Source organism: Etheostoma cragini, chromosome 5 (assembly GCF_013103735.1).
Source record: "Etheostoma cragini isolate CJK2018 chromosome 5, CSU_Ecrag_1.0, whole genome shotgun sequence".
Classification (NCBI taxonomy): Eukaryota; Metazoa; Chordata; class Actinopteri; order Perciformes; family Percidae; genus Etheostoma; species Etheostoma cragini.
Window position 1 is genome coordinate 12,345,304 of NC_048411.1, and position 26,006 is coordinate 12,371,309.

The 26,006-nt window shown below is 37.2% G+C and overlaps 4 protein-coding genes across 7 annotated transcripts in view; 1 reads left to right on the plus strand and 3 right to left on the minus strand.

Moving 5' to 3' along the window:
* Positions 1 to 103, minus strand: part of dguok (deoxyguanosine kinase) — a 4,084-nt gene extending 3,981 nt beyond the window's left edge. Inside the window, exon 1 of one of the 2 annotated variants that reach the window (XM_034872635.1) lies at positions 85 to 103. The gene's annotated coding sequence lies outside the window, so the exon portion shown is untranslated. The other variant, XM_034872636.1, reaches the window with a different exon arrangement.
* Positions 104 to 920: 817 nt separating this feature from the next.
* On the minus strand, positions 921 to 4,316 carry tcn2 (transcobalamin II). 2 transcript variants are annotated; one of them, XM_034871962.1, is made up of 10 exons: positions 4,191 to 4,316; positions 3,834 to 3,910; positions 3,407 to 3,593; positions 3,081 to 3,250; positions 2,522 to 2,674; positions 1,912 to 2,084; positions 1,624 to 1,798; positions 1,344 to 1,524; positions 1,125 to 1,243; positions 921 to 1,004 (listed from the first exon to the last, which is right to left on the minus strand). In XM_034871962.1, exons 2-10 carry the CDS (start codon positions 3,889 to 3,891, stop codon positions 943 to 945), a joined length of 1,278 nt encoding a protein of 425 aa, XP_034727853.1. In that variant the 5' UTR covers positions 3,892 to 3,910; positions 4,191 to 4,316; the 3' UTR covers positions 921 to 942. The 2 variants fall into 2 exon arrangements, with proteins under 2 accessions (XP_034727853.1, XP_034727854.1); XM_034871963.1 differs by having other exon boundaries at positions 3,834 to 3,901; positions 4,191 to 4,280.
* Positions 4,317 to 4,718: 402 nt separating this feature from the next.
* On the plus strand, positions 4,719 to 8,354 carry ccdc117 (coiled-coil domain containing 117). Of its 2 annotated transcripts, none has more exons than XM_034871964.1 (5): positions 4,719 to 5,834; positions 5,981 to 6,031; positions 6,131 to 6,397; positions 7,239 to 7,385; positions 7,505 to 8,354. In XM_034871964.1, the coding sequence occupies exons 1-5, from the start codon at positions 5,692 to 5,694 to the stop codon at positions 7,746 to 7,748; spliced, it is 852 nt and encodes a 283-aa protein (XP_034727855.1). In that variant the 5' UTR covers positions 4,719 to 5,691; the 3' UTR covers positions 7,749 to 8,354. The 2 variants fall into 2 exon arrangements, with proteins under 2 accessions (XP_034727855.1, XP_034727856.1); XM_034871965.1 differs by having other exon boundaries at positions 5,984 to 6,031.
* On the minus strand, positions 7,894 to 19,745 carry si:ch211-102c2.8 (trichohyalin). Its single transcript, XM_034871961.1, has 30 exons — positions 19,607 to 19,745; positions 18,997 to 19,149; positions 18,803 to 18,903; positions 18,636 to 18,690; positions 18,424 to 18,549; positions 17,241 to 17,771; positions 16,694 to 16,771; positions 15,744 to 15,851; positions 15,575 to 15,656; positions 15,304 to 15,448; positions 15,092 to 15,184; positions 14,905 to 15,017; positions 14,654 to 14,780; positions 14,411 to 14,530; positions 13,490 to 13,603; positions 13,118 to 13,348; positions 12,962 to 13,024; positions 12,766 to 12,861; positions 12,427 to 12,528; positions 12,173 to 12,355; positions 11,927 to 12,058; positions 11,602 to 11,834; positions 11,369 to 11,495; positions 11,205 to 11,288; positions 10,910 to 11,121; positions 10,680 to 10,706; positions 10,412 to 10,487; positions 10,071 to 10,283; positions 9,891 to 9,941; positions 7,894 to 9,765 (listed from the first exon to the last, which is right to left on the minus strand). Exons 2-30 carry the CDS (start codon positions 19,061 to 19,063, stop codon positions 9,700 to 9,702), a joined length of 3,756 nt encoding a protein of 1,251 aa, XP_034727852.1. The 5' UTR covers positions 19,064 to 19,149; positions 19,607 to 19,745; the 3' UTR covers positions 7,894 to 9,699.
* Between the last annotated feature and the right edge of the window lie 6,261 nt (positions 19,746 to 26,006).

Genomic DNA, 26,006 nt, shown 5'->3' on the forward strand with positions numbered 1-26,006 from the left:
CCCCCCCCCCCCCCCCGTTTGAAGAGGACATTTCTGGCAAATGACAAATTCGTACTTGATTTGGATTTCATACGTTTAGCGTACATATATAAGGACGTATATGATGCAGCACAGTTTGAGCTGGTGAAAGCTCTCTTCCATCCAGAGAGTAGGAAGATTAAAAAGAACCCGGATGTACTTTCCCTTAGAGTTCCACAGATGGATGAGGTCAGCTGCTTTATTTCTATTTACGTTTAACTGTCTATGTAATTATGCTGTTTTTTTCATGTTCACATATTTTGTGAAATTTAAAGCCCCCCCCCCCCCAAAAAAAAACGGTGTGACACTCAAATAATTGATCAATACCATGTGATAATTTCAGCTATGAGAAATACCTCATTTCAACAGCAAAAAGATGATAGAGGCACTAGTTTGTTTTACAATACTGTAAGTGTGAATATGCCAAATAACGTTCATAATTCGTAATGAAGATACTTTACACACATGCAATAAAAATCTAACTATACCCAAATTGCATAGCTTTGATTAAATGTGGTATAAAGTGTGTTTCTTTATAAAGAAATCTAGTTAAGTACCACTTGCTTATCATTCATATTTGTAACGCAAACACAAACCCAACAAAAACTCTTTATTCAAACAGCCATCACAACCGTTCTGGAATTATTTTAAAAAAGCACAATCATGCTTTGTAAGACAATGAATAAACATTTCACATTCATTTTACAATCCAAAGCTTACAAACTCTGTTCAATTAGTTCTAAATTATACTTTTATTTAAGCTTAAAATCTACTTGAAATGAAAAAATCTGTTAAACCACTATGACCATTTATAGCATCAGACAATTTAAGTATAACCACTGGTTAAGACAACAAAGATTAGAAAAAGGATTGAACTGCTTTTTGATCCTCATCCGTCACCCTTGCATCTGCAGTGACTGACTTTCAGTAGCTTGTGTTTTTGATGGTGATCTTTTGAGCCGCCTCGATCTTGAAATCAATGATACCTGAAGAAAAAAAAAAAACACATACATTTTTCACCAAAGGGAAATTAAAGCTGCAGATCCAATAAATAAAGAGAATGCTCTATCAGTGAGTTACAATGCAATGTATGTGTGTGTCCTCACCCTGACTGAGTGCACTGCCATCCGAGGAGAGGTGCCAGTATCTGCGGTCGCTTTGTCTGGCCTGCTCTCCGTTCACCACACTTAGGAAAGGTCCCCACAGGCTGGACTCTGTCTCAAACCTGCCACACAGTATGAAATATTACTCAACGTAGGCCAGCATTCAGGACTCTAAGCTATAAAAAGCTGACACGCACAAAAAGGTACATTATATGAACTCACGTGAAGCCACCATGTCTTGTCTTGAGAAGTTCAAGGGCGTCCAACAGAGAGCTGTCCTTAGGCACATCCACAGAGTAAACAGCAGCTGCCCCGCTGGACGTCACCACCTCCACCATCACAGTCACTTTGGTCTGGCTAGGTAAAACCACCACAGGATCAATGGGCTCCAGCACTAGGGTGTCTGTAAGAATGCACGCACACACACACACACACACATACACACACCATGAACAGTGAAATCACAGTGGCCACAGTGGGAAGAAAAAAATGTGTTGCATACCACTCTCATTGAGGCAGTCCATGCTTTCAACCGCTAGGTAGGATTTCTGCTGGAGAGCTGGCAGGATCTGAGATATGGACATGGGGTTGTGGTATATGTTGTTTCTGGCACTTGTCCTCATGGCCTCCATTGAGGCGGCACACTCTGCAACGGGGCTGCCCATCGCCAACAAAGCCTTGGACGCAACAAAGAAGAACATGTGAGCTGCAAAGATTTTGCTCTGTAGAAACTAATGCAATTAAAGAGACAGAGGGAGCTGGACAAAAAAATACGGAAAAAGATCCTTACTTGAACTGCGAGGCCTGTGCTGAACTCATTGCCGATGTGACCGTCTGTCCTACTAGATGCCAAGAGCTTCTGCTTGATCTTGCTAAGGGCTGTGTCCAGCGCAGCAGCATTCTGCACATGAGAACCAGCGTTCTTTACACACTGGAGTGCCATTCCAGCCATGGCGTAGGTATCTTGGGAGAGAAAGTAAGATAAAGCATGTGGCAGACAGAGGGAGAGTTGAACTTGAAGCACAGGATGGAACTAAACCTGGACTCCTCACGTATACAGAGAACATTGTGGTAGTGTTAACAGAACTGAGGCTATGTACACATTCCCACCCTAAACCCTTATTCTGGCAAATGTCTGAGAGATGACCCCCCTATTCAAGTTAATCTGAGGTAACCTTATGTAATGTATCTGTCGTAAATACTGCATGACTCTTAATGTAATACCTCTATTATATTACACTATTTCACTCCACCACAGACAGTTTGCAGCATTACATCTTTGTAAGTACACTAACTTTATTGATCATTTTTAAGAATTGGAATGCATTCCCTCCTGCTCAATATCTATTTACTATTTATTTTAACAGCTAAAAGAAAACATTTAGGGAGATAACACTCACCAATACTCTCAGTGTCTCCCTGTTTAAGGTGCTCATGTTCTACTGCCTTGATGAGCTTGTTGGTGACATGGTTGTTGACCCTGATGCCGCTCACGCAAAGAGCAAGCACACCCAGAGAGTACTGGTAATAGTTGGTCAAAGGGCGATGGCTGACTGTGCAAAGGAGAGAAGAAATAAAAGAAAGCAAATTATATTAAAACATGACTTCACTGTAATGTTCAAGAAATAAAAAGGTACATTATTTTCTCCTTTGATCAGTTTGGATGGGAGAAGTCAATAGCTGTTCTAATGACTAATTCAATCCAAACTTAAATATATTTATTATTGATTGCTTATTGATTTATTGATAATGTTAGCCATAACACAAATACTTAACGTATACATTATGAAATGTTGAATTGTTGTTTCAATTTTCTTGGATTTCCCTTCTGAAGAAATATTTACACTAAATAAACTTTGAACTCTCATTCTCAACTCATTTTGTAGCAAATGTTAAACAGAATAGTGAACACTTTTTATGACAACCGTTGACCTCCAGAAGGTCAAAAGGAAAACTCACAGGCAATATGCTCTTTTTCCTGTTCCATCTGCTTCTTCAGGTGTGTCAACAGCGTTTCACTGTTCTCCCCGACGGTGAAGGTGATCGTGTTGTGGTCGTAGCACGAGGACTTCAAAGCCAAAGTGTACAGCGCCATGAGGCCGACCACGGATTGGCTGTTAGAGAGAGAGCTGAGAAAGACACACAGGTGACTCAGGTTCAGGTGAGAACATCAAGGAAAAAAATATAAACTCAACGGACATCCAGATTTAAAATCCCATTAAATGTGACGTGTCACAACAATGAGTAACACAGAAGAACGAGGGGATTTATAAACAGTGCAATACCTTTGAATGTCAATGTGCAAAAGGTTTTTCAGTCTATTCAAGTGTTCGCTCTCTTTGGCAAGGTTGTGGTCATTAGACAGCCGTAATGCCAAGTGGACACTGGGATTGGGGAGTCCTTCCAGCGTCTCCAGAGAGTGAAGGAGATTCTTATTGAGTGACAGGTACGGCTCACGGTTGGCTTCAGTATCTGGATTAAAATATAAAAAGGCCAACATTCTCTGTAGTTTGACAATTACACTTGTAAATGAGCAAGCAATATGAAGCCATTTAAATATATGATGTTGGTAATTGCACAATCAGTGAATGTCCAAACCAGTGAGTTAGTGTATTTGTAAACTGGGTTTTTCCTGTGTTCAAACAGTTTTAGTAATGGCTGTCAGGGTTTTTAATGATTGGTGATAACTGTAATAAAGCATAAAATACTTACCACATGGTTTACCAGAGGTAAAGGCAAGAAGGCCTGTGATCATGACCAAAGACAGCATTCTGGGCAACCTGTTGACACTAACAGGGGAAATCACTATTGTTGCCTAAAACTTTAAAGTAGGCTAACAATACAGATAATAGGCCTACTGTAAAATGGGAAGATAAAAAATGCTTAGTATGAAAGTATTCACGTATTTGAGAAAGTCAGGTACACGAATGTCCAATTATAAATCTAAAATAGATGCAAAATGCCTGTGAATAGTCCATTAACGATGATAGGTAAATATTACAAAATCATTATAATTGTCATCGCGGTTTCGTAATTAGATTGTAAGCTTTTAACTTGGAAGTGTCTTACCTCGAAAGAGAGTCCAGTGTGAAGAATCCCAGCTGAGAAAGAACAGAGCCAGAGGGAGACAACAGCTACTATAGTATCTCACTGTCACATGACTCGTCATTTGAGATGACAAAGCGATGAGAAAAGCAAGACGGTCCCTTTAAACCCTAACCATAGAAAAACGCTGTGTTCCAGACCCAGTTTTTAGCCTGTAAATTACGACTTCAAATAACGACTCACCACTTAGTAGCGTTTCAGGAAAAAGGGAAGACAAATCCTTCTAGCTAGGTGATACAATAGACTGTATTGATATATTAACGGTATGGGTGATTTGTAGTCGGCAACATAAGGGCTTAATTAAATAAAAATAATCTGTAATAGTACAAAATCGTATGTGTATTGTTTTGATTACAATGTGCGGAATTACTTTACGTTGTATATTTATTTCTATGTATCTGTTAATCACGAGCGTCTGTTCACTATCAACAAGGGCTCATTGTTGTTTATGTTTGTACATGGTTGATTCCCGTGCCAGTTGCCTTGAACGCAGCATAAGATCTGTGGGCAGAGGAAACTATCTTGTCAACACATATACTCTTTGGTAAATACGAACGTACAAGTGGCAGCTGTCTAGTATCTTACTTTACACATGTCGTCTTTTGGTCAATAGCTGCGTCCTGCAAACTGACATTTTAACTAAAGTTAGTCAATGTAAGTAGCCACAACTGGTGCTAACGCTTCAACTAAACCTTCACTTCGTTATCTTTGTTTCTGTGTCGCACAGTGTTTAACACAAACTTTGTAGTAACTACACCTCCCACAATTCACTTAACGTAACATCCGCACTTTCTAGAACCTTGACGAGTTTTCTGGCGCTACTCTTCAGTCTGCCTATGTGAGAATAGCTAACTGGCGTCATTTTATTGCACCCTACCATTCAAGCAGTTCACACCAAAAGGACCTTTTACTACAGGAGCTATCTGCTCGCAGGTGGTATCAATAATAAGTTAGTAAGACTTGGGTATGTAGAGCTTGTTGTGTTGTGCTAATGGCTTAATGGCATCATTATTTAAAAGGAAAACAGTGAACTGACGGATACTGGCTAACATTAGCTAGCTAGCTAAACATCAACAACATAAACACGGAAAGGGGCTGGTCTGTCTGTAATGCTATAGCTATAGGTCTGGTGGGCTTATTCAAAGTAGTTTTAAATAACGCATGGATGTAGCTAGCTGTCACTTTGTTTAACAATGTCACGTATAAATAATAGTTTTAGTTGAAACGTCATACTATGTTAAACAGTACGTGCAGCAGTTGCGTTGTAGCTAGCTAGCTAGCTAGATTATCAGCCAGCTGCCCTTGTGTAAACAGATTCCTAACTTGTGCACCATGTACCGTTAGGTTACAGAAGATATCTTTTAACCGTTTATCTGATTGGTATCAATACTGATGTTCCAGATCAGATCCGTTTGTAGTTATCTACCTATGGGTCTGTTCAAATAATTTCACCGACTGGACGACCATGCATCACCCTGCTCCTACAAGCAGTGCATTGGGGTTTCTGCCAGCCATGTATTCATTTTCGGGCCCCACAAGCCTTCCTGAATTTGACCTCGGATCTCCAAGTACTTCTGGTCACCTACAGAGAGCAGCTCTGTCTAACAAGTATGTAGCAGATGATTTGGAGATTGCAAATTCACTCCATGCATATGTTAAAAATACAAATGCAACACTTGAAATAACTTTTCAATCTTGACCTGACATGTTTCATGTATCATGTGTGTTGACATATCCGTCTCTGTGTTCCAAAGCAGCTGGGAGACACGATGCCTAAGGAAGCACAGGAGGAGAGTTGATGATGAGTAAGTGAGAGATGCATGGAAAGAGCTGTCTTAACAATTCACAATGCTTGGAATAGTCACATACTGAGTGTTGTGATAAATATCTCAACGTTTTCTCAGGGGATGCAGTGCTAAAAGGAGGAGGTTAATGGTAGAGGCAGAAGCAAACTTTTCAGAGAACTCAGACTCTAGCATCGGTCAAGACTGGCCTACAGCGAACAGCTGCCCTCCTCTGCCTGCACAGCGAGCCAGCCCTGCACCTTCACAGCCCTGCACAGCATCTGAGAGCTTGCCACAGCCCTCTTCTGCCCCGCCGCGACCAGATGCAGAGAGTTCCTGCATGGAGATAGAGGCAGCTCAGAGGAAACTTCAGGAAATTGAAGACAGGTATGCAAGAAGCAGTGTGTGCAAAAAGTTGCAAATAAGCTGTCTGATTTCTTGGTTGTTTGAAGAGTTAGACTTCAATTTACACTTTATGACCAAAAATCGAATTAGCCATCTTGGAATCTGTCGCATTGTCTTGCTATATTATTGTTTTGCGTTACTGTGGGTCACAGCTCTGATGTCTAAAGAAAGGAGAACAAGTATTAACCAGCCGATTAACTATTATTTAAATATTTGAATTTATGCGTCTCTCAGGTCGATGCGGAAGCCATTGTTGCTTGTTGTACAATAGCTCTTGTTTACAAGTAAGCTTGCGTCCTCACTTGGTTTGAAAGGGTATACACCCCTTTGTCTTAGCCCTAGTCCTTAATCAAACAGAGTAATGGGACAGCACCAGGTCTCACGTGAACGCGCGAAACCTAGAGTAAGGGGTAGGGGTGAGATAGAGAAATGAGATTCAGCCCAAGTTTAAAATGTATCAAAATCTGTTGCAAACACATCTTAAAGTTTTAGAACTTTTTCTGAAAAGAAATCCTTAATTCATGATTTTGACTTTAGTAACTATCATACCAACATGTACTGTAAAAGTCAGAAAACAAAAATGTTTTAAATACACTTCACAGATTCTCTGGTATTTTCCGTTGCATTCACCTTTACATTGTCAAGATGTTTGCTAGTTCCCTTCCTAGTTTTGCAGGTCTCCCGTTTATGCCTGCCACAATGCGTTATTTGCTATTTAGTATTGGTGATGGCTTTGGGAGTTGTATCACATGAAAAGGGGACAACAACACATACTATACCTTTTATTTCTTCAAGCAAAAACAGTGGCATTTATGCATTGCAGAATAACACTGGAGGATGATGATGAGGATGAAGATCTGGATGTAGAGCCAGCCCCGAGACGGCCAGTGCTGGTAATCTCTGACAGTTTGAAGGAGGGTCTACAGCGCGGCATCAGCGACATCCTACCGCACACGGTAGCCCAGTCCGTGTATGTTCTCTTAATGTTGTTATCGGAACGTTTAATGTTTCATGAAGTTACACGGCTCATGTTGCGCTGTTCCCTCTTTGAAAAGCTCCACACACATTTATTTTATGTCATATCTTTAGGAGCCATTCTTGCATGGAGTTGGTGTTGTGGCGGCCACCAGACGATCCCTTTTGTAAGAAGCGAAAGGGCTCCTTTCAGAAACATCGTAAACAACAGACAGTATCTCGGCAACCCCCGACTCCATGCCCATCTCCCACCCCTCACAGTCCCCTCCGCCCATCCAGTCCAACAACAGACACACACTCTTCTCTGTACAGCTTTCCTGTAGCCCACGGCTCTGGAGAGGAGGACATGGAAATGTAACGGCGCTTGATGACTTTAGAAACCATGCTAAAGTTAAAGACTGAAATTGTAGTCAAAAAAAGACTGTAAAGGTGTCAAAATCTCTTGAAGTTGGTCAGTTTGGCAAGGCACGTTGGCTGTACATGAATATTGTGCTGTTTTTTTAGACAGTTGTGCAACACATCTTTTGCTTTACAGTCACTCAGTTTAGTTTTTTTCTCAATATAATCACATACAACTATGTAACAATAACGCTGACTTAATGAGTATTATTTATTTAAATCTCCAAGACACCTGTCATGATCTCAAAACTTTGAAAAGTTCTAAAGACGGCCTTACATAACCAATTTAAATATAGTACAGAATTAACTTTTGCCATTAGAAATAAGAAACGTTGTACATATTTTGGCCAAAGCCTGACCAACAACACACTGGTGTACTGTTAACCCTCCTGTTGTCCTCGGGTCAAATTTGACCTCTTTAAAAAATGTCTGTATCTGAAATATGGGTTTCTTTTTAACCAAATTACCACAAAAAAATGGATTGGATTCCATACAACACAACATACAATTGGTCACTTTCATTCCAATATCAAATTCTTGTCAGTTTTTGACCCGGGAGGACAAAACAAGGGTTAATATGACTTTGTTCTGTGTTAAACATCTGGTGCAGCATCTGAATTTTGTACAGTTTTTATGTTAAGCTTACGAATATCATTGCCAGGACACTAACTATTACTGTGTGTTCACATTTGCGCACAGCTTCCTGCTTGCTTTTGTTCTTGTTGTGATAGACGTTTATCTTCATATAATGCTTAGCAAGAATGCCATCTGTGAGCTTTGAGATATTCGTAAAGGAGTCATGGAAATGCACATTTATTTATGATTTGATTGTATTTTCATAAATAAATAACCAGAATTGCAACCAGCCATCATGTGTTCAGATTTTTTATTTGTTTTTGAATAAACTCTTACATTGTCCATGTAGAGATTCTGCATGGCATAGTTGAACACACTCTTACTTCAGTGAAGTGAAAGCAATCGTCTTGTTTGGTGAACCGTGTAATCATTGTGTTATCTTCACTCCAGGAAGAGTAGGGGTCCAGGACTAACTCCTGTGAAAGTGACCATATGCATACATACATAACTTTTTGATAAAAAATTAGCTAAGTAAGGTTTTAATCAATTAACTATTAGGTTTTAAAAAAAGAACTCAAATTTGTCCATCAAAATTAAATGATTTACTGTTTTAAGTGAATTAGAGCCATGTCATTGTTTTAATTGAGGATGATTTTTATTTATCAGTTCAGTTGGGGCCAGCTCTGATAACAATGCTGACAATTATGATTTGGCAAATTTTTTTATAAATAGGTGCTGGTCCTACATTCTTAAACATTTTTGATCTCACAGGGAGATCCAACAACACAACTACTCCAGCCTGCTGAGACACATTGTAAAACAGAAGCATGGCTAACTAATGATTATAGCAAAATATTTGACATTAGTTCCAGTGGATTATTTTACATTAAGACAAAACATTTTCACAAAGTCAGTTAAGTCGTTATATTAAAGGCTAATGACATAATTTAGTTTGAACTTGCCAGCAATCTACAAACCTTTTTTTTGTACAATTTAACATCTTTTATGATCATACATAGTATTCCCATAAAGACCTGTCTGCTTTATGAGGTTCTCTGACATAACTCACATGGTCTTTGGTGAAATGTCAGTTTATTGCCTATTCACAGGTTATTGTAAGCTGAAGCTGTGAAATTAAACTGCCTTAACACAGAAAAAATGTGAACTAAATGACTCAATCTTGGGTTGTGTAATTTGTCACTGTGACCTGCTTGTTAACCTGCCATCCTAAGTACACGTAACCGTAAATGATTCATTTCTATGGCCACAGAAAATAGCTTGAAAGACATTACATTATATTACTGGTGTTTGCAACACACACAGGCTGCCTGTCCTTAACTGAAGACAGTCCTGACTGGTGAGTGACTCTGAATCCCAGTAACGTCTTGACCTTGAGTGATCTAGCAAGTAGACACAAGTATTACATATTATAATGAAAACAAGCACAGAAATAATAATAATTGAATGTTACTGATACTGCCACATTAAGAGTTGGATTTTCATCGTACAGTAGAAGTACTTTTACAGAGGACAAGCAGCTAGTTTGGGATGATGTGTCTTGTTTCTTGTGGTGCTTCTAGAGGACAGTACTAGTTGTCATTTATAAATGTAAAAACGGCAGTATGCATCAAATAGTAATGTCTGCAGTATACTTGTTCATCACCATTGTGGATGCAGCTAGTGGCTATTCTAACAATATACTCACTGTTGTAAGATAGGATCCGGGCAAATCTAAAGGGCTTGTATTTGAAGGCTCTGGGTGTAGGCTCTGGCTGTAGGCCTGGTTTTCTACGCGGAGCTGCTTGACTCTGCTCTGGAGGTAACGGAGAAGCTTAAATGAAGCCACGTCTGAGGGGCTGTGGGAGGCAGCAGAGGCCACAACATGGAGGGAAGCAGAGCAAACCGAATTCTGAGCTTCCTGATTGGAAAGAGAAACCCAGACATAGAGGCATTTTGTCGGTAAACAAATGAATATGAACTATCTTTAGGTGACATATGTCTGAAAGCTTGGTGTTCGTGCCCACACAGGAACAGTAACACATTTACCTTTGCACTAAACACCATCTGTCCTTCAGGCCTCTCACACTTTCTCCAACTCTCCTCTTGAGTCTTTGATGGTTTTCTGGAAAACAAACCTCTGTTTGTAAAGTGGTTTGTTGTGAATAATTAACATAACTACAAGAAAGAATTATTAGCCGCCAGGTACAGTGTTACTTTTATGCTATAAGACGCATATCGCAGTGAGTTGAGGTGAGATCATGCTCATGTAAGGACAGCCAGCTGGTTAGTAGCTACGTCATCAGAAACCAGTTACCTGCACCTTAACAACTTTGTCTTGCACCTGTGGGATTAGAGCAAAATTTAAATATAGAAAAGCATAATATTCTTTATTTATATCCTATGGATCATAAAGTTTTTGTGGATTCTCTGCCATTTTTGAAAGAAGAGCAAATTTGCTTCACATTTTCAAGTAGTATCACTGCTTAAAACTTAGAAATAACAACATTTATGTGCCTCTGTTGTGACTGTTTGTTTGCTTGTTACCTTTCTAGTTCTGCTGTCAACTCTTCTTCAAACTTGCACGCCAGACGCGCTGCAGTCTGTTCCTTCCACTGACCCATGCTCCTCTGAACCTGCCTGAGCTCCAGGTCTTTGGCCTTCAGCTGTTTGCGAAGTGATGCTGCCACTCCTCCTCCCTCAGCCCCTCCATCACACATATGAGGCCAGTTCAGACTGCTTAACTCCTCAATGTGCTCCTGCAGAAGCACATGGCGTTAATGCAGTGAGTGATGAGGTTTTTGTGTCTAAGGTATGTGCTTTGGAGAGTGTAAATATAAACCTGAATGAGACGCTCCTTTAGAGAATCCAAGGCTTGGTCTCTGTTCATCCTCAGCTGTTGCCTCTGGATGCTCAATTCGCGCTCCTGAAAAAAATATGAACTTATTTTCATGTGTATATTTATTGTTCTGTATTTTAAAACATTAGGCCCATTCGGAGCTATACCTTGTCTTTTCTCAGCTGCTCGGTGGTTTGTTTCTGTGAATCAAGCTCCTGTTGTAGATGGTTGATCAGTTGCTTCAACTGCTCTCTTAGTGTTCTCAGGTTTGTTAGAGCCTCAGCTGCTGTAGGACTGCACAATACAAAGACATGAGAACTGGAAACACACCATGTTCCCTTTAAAATATTCACATCTTTCTAAACCAGATATGTATTCACACTAGAGCAGGAATTTGTACCTGGGAGTTAGGTGCACAGAACTTTGTTTGGCGCCACTCTGCTCCACTAAGAGGTGTAGATGTTGGCACTCTGCTCCCAGCTCCATGTTCCAGTGCCTGAGCTGCTGGTCCAGTTCAGCTGTGATTTGGTTATGGTTCCTCTCCCTTTCTTCAAGCATCACCCGGAGCCTGTCGGCCTCTTTCTCTGCCAGCTCAACAGCCTGCTGGAGCCGCAGCACTGCCCTCTGACTCTCCTGTGACCACAGACCACACCATGTCAGCTTTTCTACAGCACCATATTTCTTTGTGTGACTGCAAATGATTGTTTTCTGTGTTTTTTTGGCACCTGTGCCATCTGTCTCTGCAACTTCTTCTGCTCAGCCTGATGCTCTTCTTTCAGCGATTTGCAAATAACAGCCAGCAAAGAGTCCTGCTCTCGCTGCTGCGCACAGCTTTCACCCTCCATCTCCTGCACTCTCTTCCAGATAAAAAGAAAATCAAAGAAAGAGAATGAAATAAGAATAGGACCAGAATACATTTCTGATTCATATAAGATGGTAATGTTACATATCGTGGTTGCGAGTCACCTTACAGTTTCTAGTTCCATCATTTTATGTTGAAGAGCCAGTGCTTTACTCTTCTCTCGCTGCATCTCACTCCTCATGCTTTTCAGCCTCTTTCTATTCTGCTCTTCCAGTATCCCACAGTGCACCTGCACTGCTTCCACTTTCTCTGCCTCCCACTTCTTCCTCTCCTCCTCTACTGCTTTGTGCACCTGAAAGGATGCATACTGTGCATAACATGCAATTGTGTTGAAAAATATGGTATATATAAAAGGATTAGTACCTTTTCCAAAGCGTCTACATGCAGCTCTTCTTCCCGGTTCTTTGCCTCCTGCTTCTGCTGCTCCAGAGAATCCCTCAGCTTCTTTGCCTCTTCTTCTTTTAGCTGCCAGACGAAGAAAGGATTACATGAAAAGTAACCCTGTGGAGTTTTATTCACGGTATGTATATTGTATAGTGCAATAATCATGAGAATGACAGAAAAGTTAGGTTTTGATACTTACAATCTTAACATACAACACATGCAGTCATACTTTGATACTTTGAGTCCAACTGTACACCAAACAGTTTATATCGAGATAGTGTGGGAGAGGATTTCCTATCTGCACAAAAATACACTGACCTGGATGGAATTTTTCAAGGCCTCAATGTGTCGTGTGTGAGACAGAGCTTGTTCTTTCAACGCGTTTGCCTTTTCCTCCTTAGTCTGCTTATTAACCTGAGGACAGAATAGCCAGAGTGATTTCTGTCTCATTAATCAAACTGTGATGCTCTCATTTGAAGAATCGGCATTGTAGTTTTGGAGACATGTTGGTCACCTTTTGCATTTGCTGCTCATGAGCCAATGCCAATTCTTTCTTTTGCTGCTTTAATGCTGCCACCTGCATTTAAAAAATGAGGAACTCTAATTACCTGTTACTTAATTTTACATTACAAAAAACACAACTTGTAGCCTTAAAAAACACAGCACATACCATCAATCTATGAGCATGCTCATGGGCCTCTTTCTGTGCATTGCAGTGCTGGGTTTCCAGGCGTTGTAGCTCCCCCTTCAGTCCATCACTTTCTGCTTGTAAAGCCCCACGTTGTTCCTGTAAATCTAGTACCTGCAGCTCCTTCTGGGCCAACATCTTCTCTTGAGTACCCACTCTGATCTTGCATTCTCCCAGTTCACCCTGCAGCTCGCTTACTTGACACTCTACTGCCTGATAGAAAGAGATACACAAAAAATAGTAGGGATAGTTAAAAACAAAAGAATAAATTGGATGGATTTAGATTTGCTTAACAGCTATTGGATTTTGATTTTTTTGTTATTGAAATTAGCAAATTATGTAATTTGGTGCCACCTCGATGTGATCCTTTTTCTGCCTCTGTTCCTCCTCCAGATGAGCACAGCTGTTCCTGAGTAAGCTCTCCGCCTCCGTGACCCTCTGGAGCTCCTCACAGGTCTCCTCCAACTTCTGCTCCGAGATCACACAGAAACACATATCCAGAGATATTTTCACACATGATCAAAATAAATATACCTTCTCACTGTAGTTTTACTCAAAGTGTTAAACAAAAACTGGAAAGAAAACAGCAAAACTGAAATGACACATTAGCATTATAGTAATACTTTTTAATCTGTTAAACACATCACATGTAATACAAATATCAACAAACTGATAAATACATAAAAACTGCAAAAGAAGTCAAGTTTAGCACCTGCAGTCACCTCCAAATTGTTAAAACCCTTTGGGAAACACAACATACCTGCTTTCTTTAACAGGTAAAAGTCTTTGAATACCTTAAATAATTTACCTGTCATTTTCTACACTATGGTGAACAACCGAAGTGCCACTGGAGACAAACCCATTACTAGCCTATAATTTGTTTGGCTGAAATGTTTTAGTGGTATTTCCTCATCTAAAAATATAACTCTATCAAACAAAACATTATGTAACAATTGTTGATGTTTTTATTATTTTATATTCGGTTTTTAAAGTGTGAATACTGTTTTATTACTTTTTTTAAATATTATTTTTAGGCATCTTTAGGCTCTTATTACCAGGACAGCTGAAGACATGAAGGGAGAGAGGGGGGGATGACATGCAATAAAAGAGCCACAGGTCGGAGTCAAACGTGGGCCCGCTGCGTCGAGGTGTAAGCCGCTATACATGGGCGCCCACTCTACCAACTGAGCTACCCAGGCACCCCGCTGTTTTATTACTTTCAACTATTTTATTCTTGTTATAGTTATAATTATAGACACAAATAGGCTTTAACACTTCTTGCAAGGACTCTTGCTTCTCTCTTGCACGTCGCTGTTCAGCAAACAGTTCTGCTTTGGCGTTGTCCAGCTGTCTTTCCATCTCCTCTCTCTCCAGCACTGACATGACGACACTGGGCTGTTTGTGGGACAGTGGAGCAACACAACAATTGTTAAAAAAAATAACACCCATTGTATTAAAACATTTGAATGACTGAACAAAACCAAGAATTAACACATTGCTTGATTCAGGTGTCATTACCCTCTCCGTGAAGACCGAATCCTTCAGAGTCTGTTTACTTTGACTCAGAGTTGCAAGTTCTTCTTTCACGTCTCTTACCTCGAGGATGCAGGACTCTCTTTGTCTCTGCAGCTCATGCAGCTGGCAACTGCAACACATTCAGAGTTGTATTACTACCCTTCATACAGAAAAGGATTATGTTGAAGCAATGTGATGTTACCATGTTGATGTATACAGTGTATAGTAAAGGTAGTAGGAGTTTGGTTTTATACCTAACAGAGTCTTTCTCTGCCCTGCTGTCTCTCAGAACCAACTCCAGAGTCTTCCTCTCCTTCTCCATTTTTGCTGTCTCTACAGTCAGTTTCTCTAAGTCCTGCAAAGCATGCTGGGACATATACCATAAACTGTGAGTATTAAGAAGACTTCTGTATGCACTGTATAAACTACTGTATACATTACCTTTCTTCTTTGTTGAAGTTCAGAAAGGCAGACCTCGACATCTTGTAACTGAGTCTTCTTGTCCTGGAGTGTCTGCTCCTCCTGCTCACATTTCTGCACCAGTCACACAAACCAGTTAAGTGATTTATCCTACACACATACACAGGAGAATGAATACAGATGACAAACAAATATTTTTCTACACTAAATATGACTTGGAGACTTATTCTTACTTGTCGGAGTGTAGAGAGGCGCATTTTCATCTTTGCCCAATCAGAGTGCATCTTCTCTGACTTCCTCTCAGCCCGGCATCCACTGCTCCAGTGATTCATTTCCTCATCTGTGTTGTTGTCATTGTTCTCCAAAGAACACACAAGTCTGACATACACAATCATGCGCAGAGTTCTAGTTAGAATTATGTGCAAAATAATCATTAAAAAATTGAATACAACACTAAAGAAAAGAAAAAAAGTTAGTTTTTAAATTTTCTTCCATGTGATTTACCTGTAAGTTTCTCTCTTGTTGCGCTCTGCTTTACGGAGAGCAGGATTTCGGTTTTGTACGTTTCCACAAGATGATTTTTGGGCTTTGTAAACAAAAAAAATGCAAATTCTGTGACATGTAAATGTTGTTACGGTGGACTCAAAAAGGAATACACAGTCAGATGCTTTACCTGATGTAGATAGAGGTTCTCTTTCCTCTGGTGTGGGTGTGGCATAGTCACTCTGGTCGGTGCAGTAGTGGTCCATGGCCATGACAGACTGCATGCGAGAGCGCCATCCTGAGGGGGAACACACAATTTATGTGAACTGTAATTTCATAAATATTTTTTGTACTTTTGTTACTATCATTTTCTGCATTTTAAGAGTTTGCTTTCAAACATTGTCTCTTACATCTTTTAGTTTGGGCTGCCATCTCATTTTCCTGTATTACCTCTTTCTGCTGCTTCAGGAAATCTTTATTTTCTCATCTTAAAACAACCTGTTTATGCTCTTAATTTGTCTGTACTGACACTCTTCAGTTTATCTGTGCTTCTAATAAACTAAATGTACACTGCTTCAATTGCTCTTTATGCTGATGTAATTGATGTATTATCTGGGTCATTGTACTACATTTTTCTTGTACAACACTTGAGGGCGGGGGGTGTGGGTGAGAGAGGGTGAGCGTGCTGTCTGTATCTGTGTATTTCCAGTGTATGGTTGTTATCTAATGCTGTTTTTGTTTGTGTTTCATAATGTTTTTGTATTTTTGTTTATAGGACCCCTTGAAAATAAGATGCTACATCTCAAGGGGCTAATCTATCAATACAATCAAATTTCCGATAACACTTTACAATAAGGTACACAATAAAAGTGTAGTTACTGTTTTTGAAAGAGAAACAAATGATTAGTTACTCTTTTTCAAAAGAGTAACTACTTCCTTTTCTTCTGAAAAAGGGTAACTGCCTTTCTGAAAAAGGTTAACTAATCATTTGTTTCTCTTTCAAAAACAGTAACTACCCTTTTTAGTGTACCCTTGTTGTAAAGTGTTACCCAGTAACTACCCTTTTGTTTGTAAAGAATGAATTTCCAAGACGATTTGCTAGACTGTGCTTGCAGGAGCAGTGTCATCTGTGAGTGGTACCTGCCAAGCTCCTGGTCTTAGGAGAACTGCTGCTCTGCTGCAGGGTTTCATGTTCTGTTACAACTTCTGTTCTGTGGACTGAAAGAAGAAAAAAAAGATGTACAGGACCCAGAAAAGTAAGAGGAATAAATGTCGAGAGGCAGGTTAGTGTGCTGCAGTGTAAACTACAACCCAAAATACAAAAGGGCTGTTACAAACAATATTCTCTTGTACTATTCTTGGGGATAAAGATATAACGTGTTATCCTTCGGGTGGCACTTAAGGAAAAGCCATGGTGTTGTTCATTAAAAGCTTCACCCCCATGAATGTGCTCTGCATATTTCAATCTAATTAGGTTATGTATGTGTGCAAAGTTGACATTTAGTATAAGGGTATTGCAAAAGATCACATCCAGAAGGGAAAGGTTTCATCCTCTGAGGGTAATGAATGGGCTCAGTAAAATCTCAGGGCAATATGCCCATTAGATGTAGGAAGAGGCACATTCAGTGAGTTAGATTTAATCTTTTGGGCACTGTAATCAGCAAGAGTTTGTAACGTGAGTACTCACTGCAACTGCCATCATCACCAAGCCTATGTGGAGTGTTGTAGGTCTCTCCTGCTCCTGATTCACTAACTCCATAGCTGTCATAAACACATTTCTCCAGTTCCTTTCTTTGACAATAGTGAGCAGTCTCTGTGTTTTTTTCTTTATTGCTTTCCCCAGTCATTGCTGTTCCTCTTCTGTCAACATTAAGAATACAGTGTCCTTTTTGTTCACCCGGGGAAGTATCACAGTCTAGTATCTCTGTCCTTTCAGCCTCTTCGTCAAGTTGCTGCACATTATTCACTGGCAATGTCAATTCGACCATTTCATCTCTGAAGCATCTGACAAAGTCCTCAGTGCAGATGCTGTCTGAAGGAGGCTGGGTTACTCCTGTCATCCCTCCCTCGTTACAGGTGTCTCCAAGGAGCCTCTGGAGCCTCCACATCACCTGCTCCCTCTGAGTCTCTATTTCCTCTTTGTCTCTTGTCCTTCTGTCTAACCTCAGTTTAGTTTTGTCATGAGTAATGGGACCGGCCTGGCAGCCTCTGCTACTCTCTGGGGGGAGAGCAGAGGAGAGATGGGTGCTTTAGTGCAGAAGAAGCACATAGGCCAATTGCGGGCCTCAGAAACATTTTGTACGGCTGCTAATCGCGACATGAAATGCATGCGTTTATATATATATACTATACCTGTATAAATCTTCTGCTCCATACACAATTCACAAATGCATTTTTTCAACAGGCAATTATCTATGGCTAGATAGATGTAACATTAGGCCATAAAAACGTCATTTAAAAAGTCAAGGTATTCCATAATAATATCATATATATATATAGAAGGTCAAAGTATAGTATGGTATAAAAAATGTCATACAAATGTCATCGTATATCATGCCATAAAAGTATGCCATAAAGTGTAAGTTAGAGTAGTATGCCATAAAATGTCTTAAAAAGTCATAGTATAGTATGTCAAAGAAGAGTGTCATAGTGTCATATGGTATGCCATAAAAATAAATCATAAAAAAGTCATACTGTAGTATGTCACTTGGATACAGTGTCAACCCCCCTTCCGCTATCAAGTTAGGAGTGACAATATAGAAAGCTACTGGTTGCATGGCAACTATATACTGGCACCTCGCAAGTGTTGTGGAATTAAGTTAATCAATGCTAGTGTTTTTCCGTTAATAATACTAATACGGAAATATTACCTGATGTTTGCTCCATTGCGTGTGAGTAAGTGTACATCAAATCAAGACAAGAAGTAGGAGTGTCATTTGTTTGAGTAGTACTCCCAAGTCCTGTGTCTTTGCTCAGTGATCTCCAGTTGAGAAGAGCTAGAAAAAAACAAATTAAAACACAGATTATCAACTAAAAAAAATCTTAAAATTTGGTATAAGGTGTGTGTTATGATATAAATTACCTGCATCACTGCGATCATGCTCTCTAGAAATTACCTGATGTTTCTGGGGCTGGACCTGCATATATCAATATATATATCAATATCAACACTTACTGTTTAAAACATGTATTCTGGATTACACAAACATACATACAGACGACCAGAGAGACAGAATAAAAATCAAAGACCTGCAGCTGACCAAGCTGAGCATCAATAGCATCTAGGAGAAGGTCACAGTAGTCCAGTTTGAGAGGAGGAGAGTCCAGTCCAGACACACTGCTGTGAAGATCTGGCAAGGCAAGGCAAAATGGTCGCTAACAGTACGCACAAACTCCCAAGAGGGTGAAATATGCATGATATAGATGTACTGTTGAGACAAAACCTGTGTAAAGAAGCTCATCTGTGTCCTCTGCATCTCTGTCTGCTCTGCCGTAGCCTCTGCCAGCCATTACCTATTGCTGAAGACAAGTATCCAGTGTCATACAGCAGTACCATAGAGACACACAAATCCTCAGTGTCCACTGGTTAAGACTGACTGGACAGTTGTAAGAAGTGGGGGGGTTATGTTGTTCAGTTGTCCAGGAAACCAAGACACTTTAATTTAACATGCCAAACAGACTTCTTTTCACAGAGAAGACTGTAAATTCCTTCCTGTCTCACACTCCCCAAAATGAACATTAGTACAGGAGCTGTACAAATTAGTCCACCTTAACTCTGTAATGCAATGCCAAATGTTTAACTTTCCATGACTGAAAGCTAATATAATATCAGTAACTTTAGTGCTAAATACCATTTTCCTAGCCCACATTAACCACATAGAACAGCATATAGTTACCAGAAGCTAACGTTAGACTGGCTAAAACTCACTTATGACTTCATTTACATACAGTTTATATGAAGATAAATCATATCACTTAATCGTTCAAACACCATTGTACTCTTTAACTGTATATGACTGTACTGAGTAAAACATCAACAACCTAGCTACTTACTTTCGGTAGTCAAACGCGGAGACTTAACATCGATGCTAAACTTGACTCTTCCGTGCTGAGCTGTGGTGCTTGATTGACAGGCGCTTCAGATTGCCATGGAAACCGTCAAACAGTTCACCACCCGCAGCCCAACGGCAAAATTAGCGCCAAAGAAGCCCCGTAGAGAGATGGCAGGGCTGTTAGTTCAAGAGACAGTCTGTACATTAAAATAGCGATACAATTATATTGCCTTTAATGTGTTCTTATTCCTAATGTACATTTCTAAAAACGAGGGTTCAAAGCATTCTCCAAACTGACAGGATGAAGATTTTGGTGAGGAAATAATTCATAATATTTGTCCCATTCCGCCTAAAAAGGCAATAGGCCTACCGTACAAATATTTAGCAAACTTGGCGATATATGGTGTGGGCTGGGCCTTTTGTGTGGAGTTTGCATGCTGTTCCAGTCTTTCTTTGACGTAGTATTCTATGATTTTTTTAATGATACTGCATTGGTGGTACAGTTGCTGATATTTTTTTTTTTATTATCGTTTATCGTTTTATCGAAACGCTATACAGTGACTATTTTGACAGCTTCTTTTCCACATACTTAACTATGACTTTTTTAACACTTTTTTGGCGAACTATATTATGACAGTTTTATCACTTTTTTCGACATAAGAATAGATAATTTTCTAAGAATCTTTTATCAGTTACAATGACATTTTAACAACTTTTTTTGACTCACTATATATTATATATATATATATATATATATATATATATATATTATGACTTTTTCAACATACTATACTATGAACATTTTTGACATACTATACGATGACATTGTAATCACTTTTTTTGACATATTATATGGACATTTTTGACATATTATACTATGACTTTTTCATTACTTTTTTCTACATACAATACTATGACGTTTTAAACACTTTTTTAACATACTTTACTATGAACATAGTAAAGTTCATAGACATTTTTACTACTCAACTTACTCATTTTATTGTTAAACGTACTATACTATGACATATTTATCACTTTTTAAAACATACAATACTATGAACATTTTTGACATCCTATACTATGATTTTTTTTAATTACTTTTTCAACATTCCATTTTATGAAATCTTTTGACATACTATACTTTTTCATCCCTTTTTTTAACATACAATACTATGACATTTTTATCACTTTTTTTACATATACTACTAAGACATTTTTATCACTTTTTTCTACATACTATACTATGGAAATTTTTGATATAGTATACTATGACTCTTTCATCACTTTTTGACATACTATATTATAATATTTTCATCCTTTTTTTGATATACTATCACAGTTTTATCACTTTTTTCAACGTACTATACTATGACATTTTCATCACTGTTTTCAACATACTATACTATGAACATTTTTGACATACTCTACTATGATTTCTTTATCACTTTTTTTTTACTACTATGCAATGACATTTTAATCACTTTTTCGACATACTACACTATGAACATTTTTCACATACTGTAATATAACTTTTTTTTTATCACTTTTTTGACATACAACACTATGACGTTTTTATCACTTTTTCAACATACTGTACCATGGACATTTTTATCACTTTTTTCGACACACTACACTACGGACATTTTTGACATACTATACTATGACCTTTTCATCACTTCTTTCCACACTATGACATTTTCCAACATACTCTGAACATTTTTGACGTAATTTTTTCTAACTTTTTTGTCACTTTTTTGACATTCTATACAATGACTTTTTCAAATTTTTCAACATACTATACTATGACATTTTTATCACTTTAAAAAAATACAATACTCTGAACATTTTTTACATACTATACTATGACATTTTTATCTCTTTTTTTACATAGTATATCAGGACTTTTTTATCACGTTTTTGACACACCATGTTATTACTTTTTGATCACTTTTTCCAACACTCTATATTATGAACTTTTTTGACATACTATACCATAAAACTTTTATCTTTTTTTTTTTTTTACATACAATACTATGACATTTTTATCACATTTTTCGACATTCTATACCAGGAACATTTTTGACATACTATACCATGATTTCTTTATCACTTTTTTCGACTACTATGCAATGACATTCTAATCACGTTTTTGACATACTACACTATGAACATTTTTGACATACTGTAATATAACTTTTTTAATCGCTTTTTTGACATACAACACTATGACGTTTTTATCACTTTTTCAACATACTGTACCATGGACATTTTTATCACTTTTTTCAACACACTACACTACGGACATTTTTGACATACTATACTATGACCTTTTCATCACTTCTTTCCACACTATGACATTTTCCAACATACTCTGAACATTTTTGACGTAATTTTTTCTAACTTTTTTGTCACTTTTTTGACATTCTATATAATGACGTTTTCAAATTTTTCAACATACTATACTATGACATTTTTATCACTTTAAAAAAATACATACAAACATGATGTTTTTATCACTTTTTCGACATACTATATTATGAACAATTTTGACATACTATATTATAACTTTTTTATCACTTTTCCGACATACCATACTATGAACATTTTTGACATACTACACGATGACTTTTTCATTACTTTTTCAACGCACTATACTAAGACATTTTTATCACTTTTTCGACACACTATACTATGTTCATTTCTGACATACTATACTATGACCTTTTCATCACTTCTTTTGACATACTAGTTTTTTAACATACTACAGTTTTGTCTTTTTTTTTTTACATAGAATACTTTACTTTTATACTTTTTTGACATACTATAATAAAACTTTTTAATCACTTTTTTGACAGACAATACCATGACATTTTTATCATTTTTTTTAACATACAGTACCATGAACATTTTTGACATTTTATACTACGACTTTTTCATCACTTTTTTTCACTCATTATACTATGAACGTTTTTGACATACTATACTATGACTTTTCATCACTTTTTTGACGGACAATGTTATGACATTTTTATCACTTTTTTCAACTGCTATACAGTGGACGTTTTTGACTTACTATACTCTAACATTTTCATCATTGTGTGTGGACTTTTTCATAAATTCTTTTCAACAAACTATACCATGATTTCTTTCAGCACTTTTTTGATATTTTATACTAAGAAAATGTTGGACATACTATACTACAACATTACTTCGGAACAATATACTATGACGTTTTTATCACTTTTTAACATACTATACTATGAACATTTTTGACATACTATATTATGACATTTCTATCACTTTTTTTGAGATACTATACCATGAACATTTTTATCACTTTTTTTGAGATACTATACCATGAACATTTTTATCACTTTGTTCAACACACTATACTATAAAGGTTTTTGACATACTGTACTATGACATTTTCATCACTTTTTTGACATAGTGTACTTGGACTTTTTTATCACTTTTTTGACATACAATGTTGTGAAGTTTTTATCACTTTTTCATCATTCTGTATCATGAATATTTTTGACATACTATATTATCACTTTTTCATCACTTTTTTCAACTAGTATACAATGAACTTTTTTGACATACTACACTATAACGTTTTCATCACATTTTCGACATGCCATACTTTTGATTGACTGTTTTCTATGTTTCTGTATCGGGGACATGTGGCCTATTGGTTAACAACGCTTGAAATAGCACCATCAGCACTGCTCTCTCTGAGTCAGGTTCAATTCCCGTGTCCAGGCTAACCATATTGGTGTGGACTTTTTAATACATTTTTTCAAAATACTATGCTATGACATTTTTATCCTTTTTTCAACATACTATATTAAGACATTTTTTTTCATTTTCTTAAAATATTATACTATGAACATTGTTGACATACTTTACCATGACTTTCTAATCACTTTTTTGACTATGGCTTTTTTTGTGTGGCCTTTTTAATGAATTTTTTCAACATACTATACCGTGACTTTTTCAGTACTTTTTCGACATATTAAACTGAACATTTTTGACATACCTTTACTTTTTACCAAATCCCTTTTTTCTAAATACCATAGTGTGACTCTTTTTCAAAATATACTATATTATGACTTTTTTCGAAATACTAAACTATGAAAACGTTTGTCATACCATATTATAACTTTTTCATCACATTTTTCATTATACTATCTATGACTTTTTTATAACCTTTTGTTGAAATATTATACTTTGGATTTGCGGACAGTCTTCAAGATAAATCATCGGTATCAACTGCTATCAACGCTTCAGACAGCAACCACAAATAGGCCCTCTGACCCAGGAACGTACTATACATTTAATCTTTTCAGAACTTTTTCTGAAATATTTAGCTATGAAAAGTTCTGACATACTATACTATGACATTTTTGTCACTTTTTTTGACATTCTATATTATGACATCTCCATCACTTTTTCCAGCAAACAATACTATGACATGTTTGACATACTATACAATAACTTTTTATCACTTTTTTGACATAGTATACTATGACATTTTTATCACTTTTTATTGACATACTATACTGTGAACATTTTTGACATACTATAACATGACTTTTTTGACAAATTATATTATGACATTTTTATCACTTTTTTGAAATAGTATACTATGATATTTTATCACTTTTTTCAACTTACTAAATTATTACATTTTTACATTAAACATTTTTGACATTCTAAAATGTAACGTTTTCATCACACTTTTCCATATACTATACTATGTACTAGGAGTTTTTAAACATTCTATACTAGGATGTTTTACGACATACTTTGGCTTTTTTATTAAATTTCTTGATATACTATACTATGTACTCTCACTTTTTTATCAAATCTTTTGACATACTATACTTTGACTTTGCTGACTGTTTCAATATAATGCTTTGGTGACATATGGCGTAGCGGTTAACAATGCTCCAAATAACACCAGTAAGGAGGCCCTGCAGATTTTGACTCAGGTTCAATTCCCGTGTTCGGTCTAAGCTTTTTTGTGTGGACTTTTTTATTTATATCTTCAACACACCATACCATGACCTTTTCAGGACTTTTTCAACAAATTATACAATGACTATTTTTTTGACATACTTATCTATTACTTTTGTAACCATCTCTTTTTTTTTACATTACTTTTTTTTCTAAATGTACTATACAACAACTTTTATTTCAACATGCTGTAATGGGAAAATTACATTTACATGTGACCTTTGGTTTTTGTCTCTCATACTGAAATGAAAGTGTACACTTCCCTCACTACACTTCTAAGCACATCCAATTCTGAAGGCAGATTAGAGATAAAGGAACTTGGACGATAGTGTGACGAAGACAGAGTGACCCCTGTCCAACAGATGTCTCCTGTTGTTTTTTGTCTTCTGGGATCGTCTGCCAATAGAGCTGAGTCATGCTTACCAACAACGGGGACCTTCCCCCCCCTGAAGGATAAATATACTCAGAGAATCTGCTTACTCATTAAAAAAGCTTTTCTACAATAGTACTGCCTGTGCTTTGGTGAATTGTATTCCTGCTTGCAACTATATTAAAATACCAAAAACCAGACTTGGTTAATTCTCTAATTAAACTAATTCACTAACTCTAATTCACTAGAAGCACAAGAAGCTTACACAACAATGCTCTACCATGTCTTTAATCACTTCTTTTTTTACATCCTATGACTGTTTTTGATATACTATACATTTACTTTTTATAAATTTTTCAACATACCATAGTATGACTTTTTTTCAATAAATACAATGACGTTTTTTGACATACTGTATGTACTATGAACATTTTGACCTACTTTGCTGAAACTTTTTTATCACTTTTCTATTATATCAATGCTATTCTAGGATTTTTTTTGGATCTACTATACAATTACTTTTTTATGACTTTTTACAACATATCCTACATGACTTTGTAATGCCTTTTTTCTACATACTATTCTATTGCTGTTTTCAACGTACATTGGAGGCAAAGTGGCTTATACTTACTTATACTGTAAAGGATACAGCCTCAGGAATGAAAACAGTTTAGGGATGTCTATTATTAAATTTATAAATAAATAAATTTATAAATTGGCACTTTATTACACTAAAACTGCCGAACAATTGCAAATATGTCATTTAAAGCTACCCCATAATGAAATAAAGCAGACAGATTTCAACATTAACAACTTTATTATCTTCTTTTTTCATTATTATGTCTTTGTCATGTAAGGACAATGTTATACAAGTATAAATTAAGGGAGAAAATACACAATTTAAAAAAAGAAGCAAATCCGCAGTTACACCTGAATACACATGTGTGTATTTGGGGGAAGTAATATTCAAGGCAGGTCAATCACCTTTGACCTTCTGTACCAGGCCGCTGAT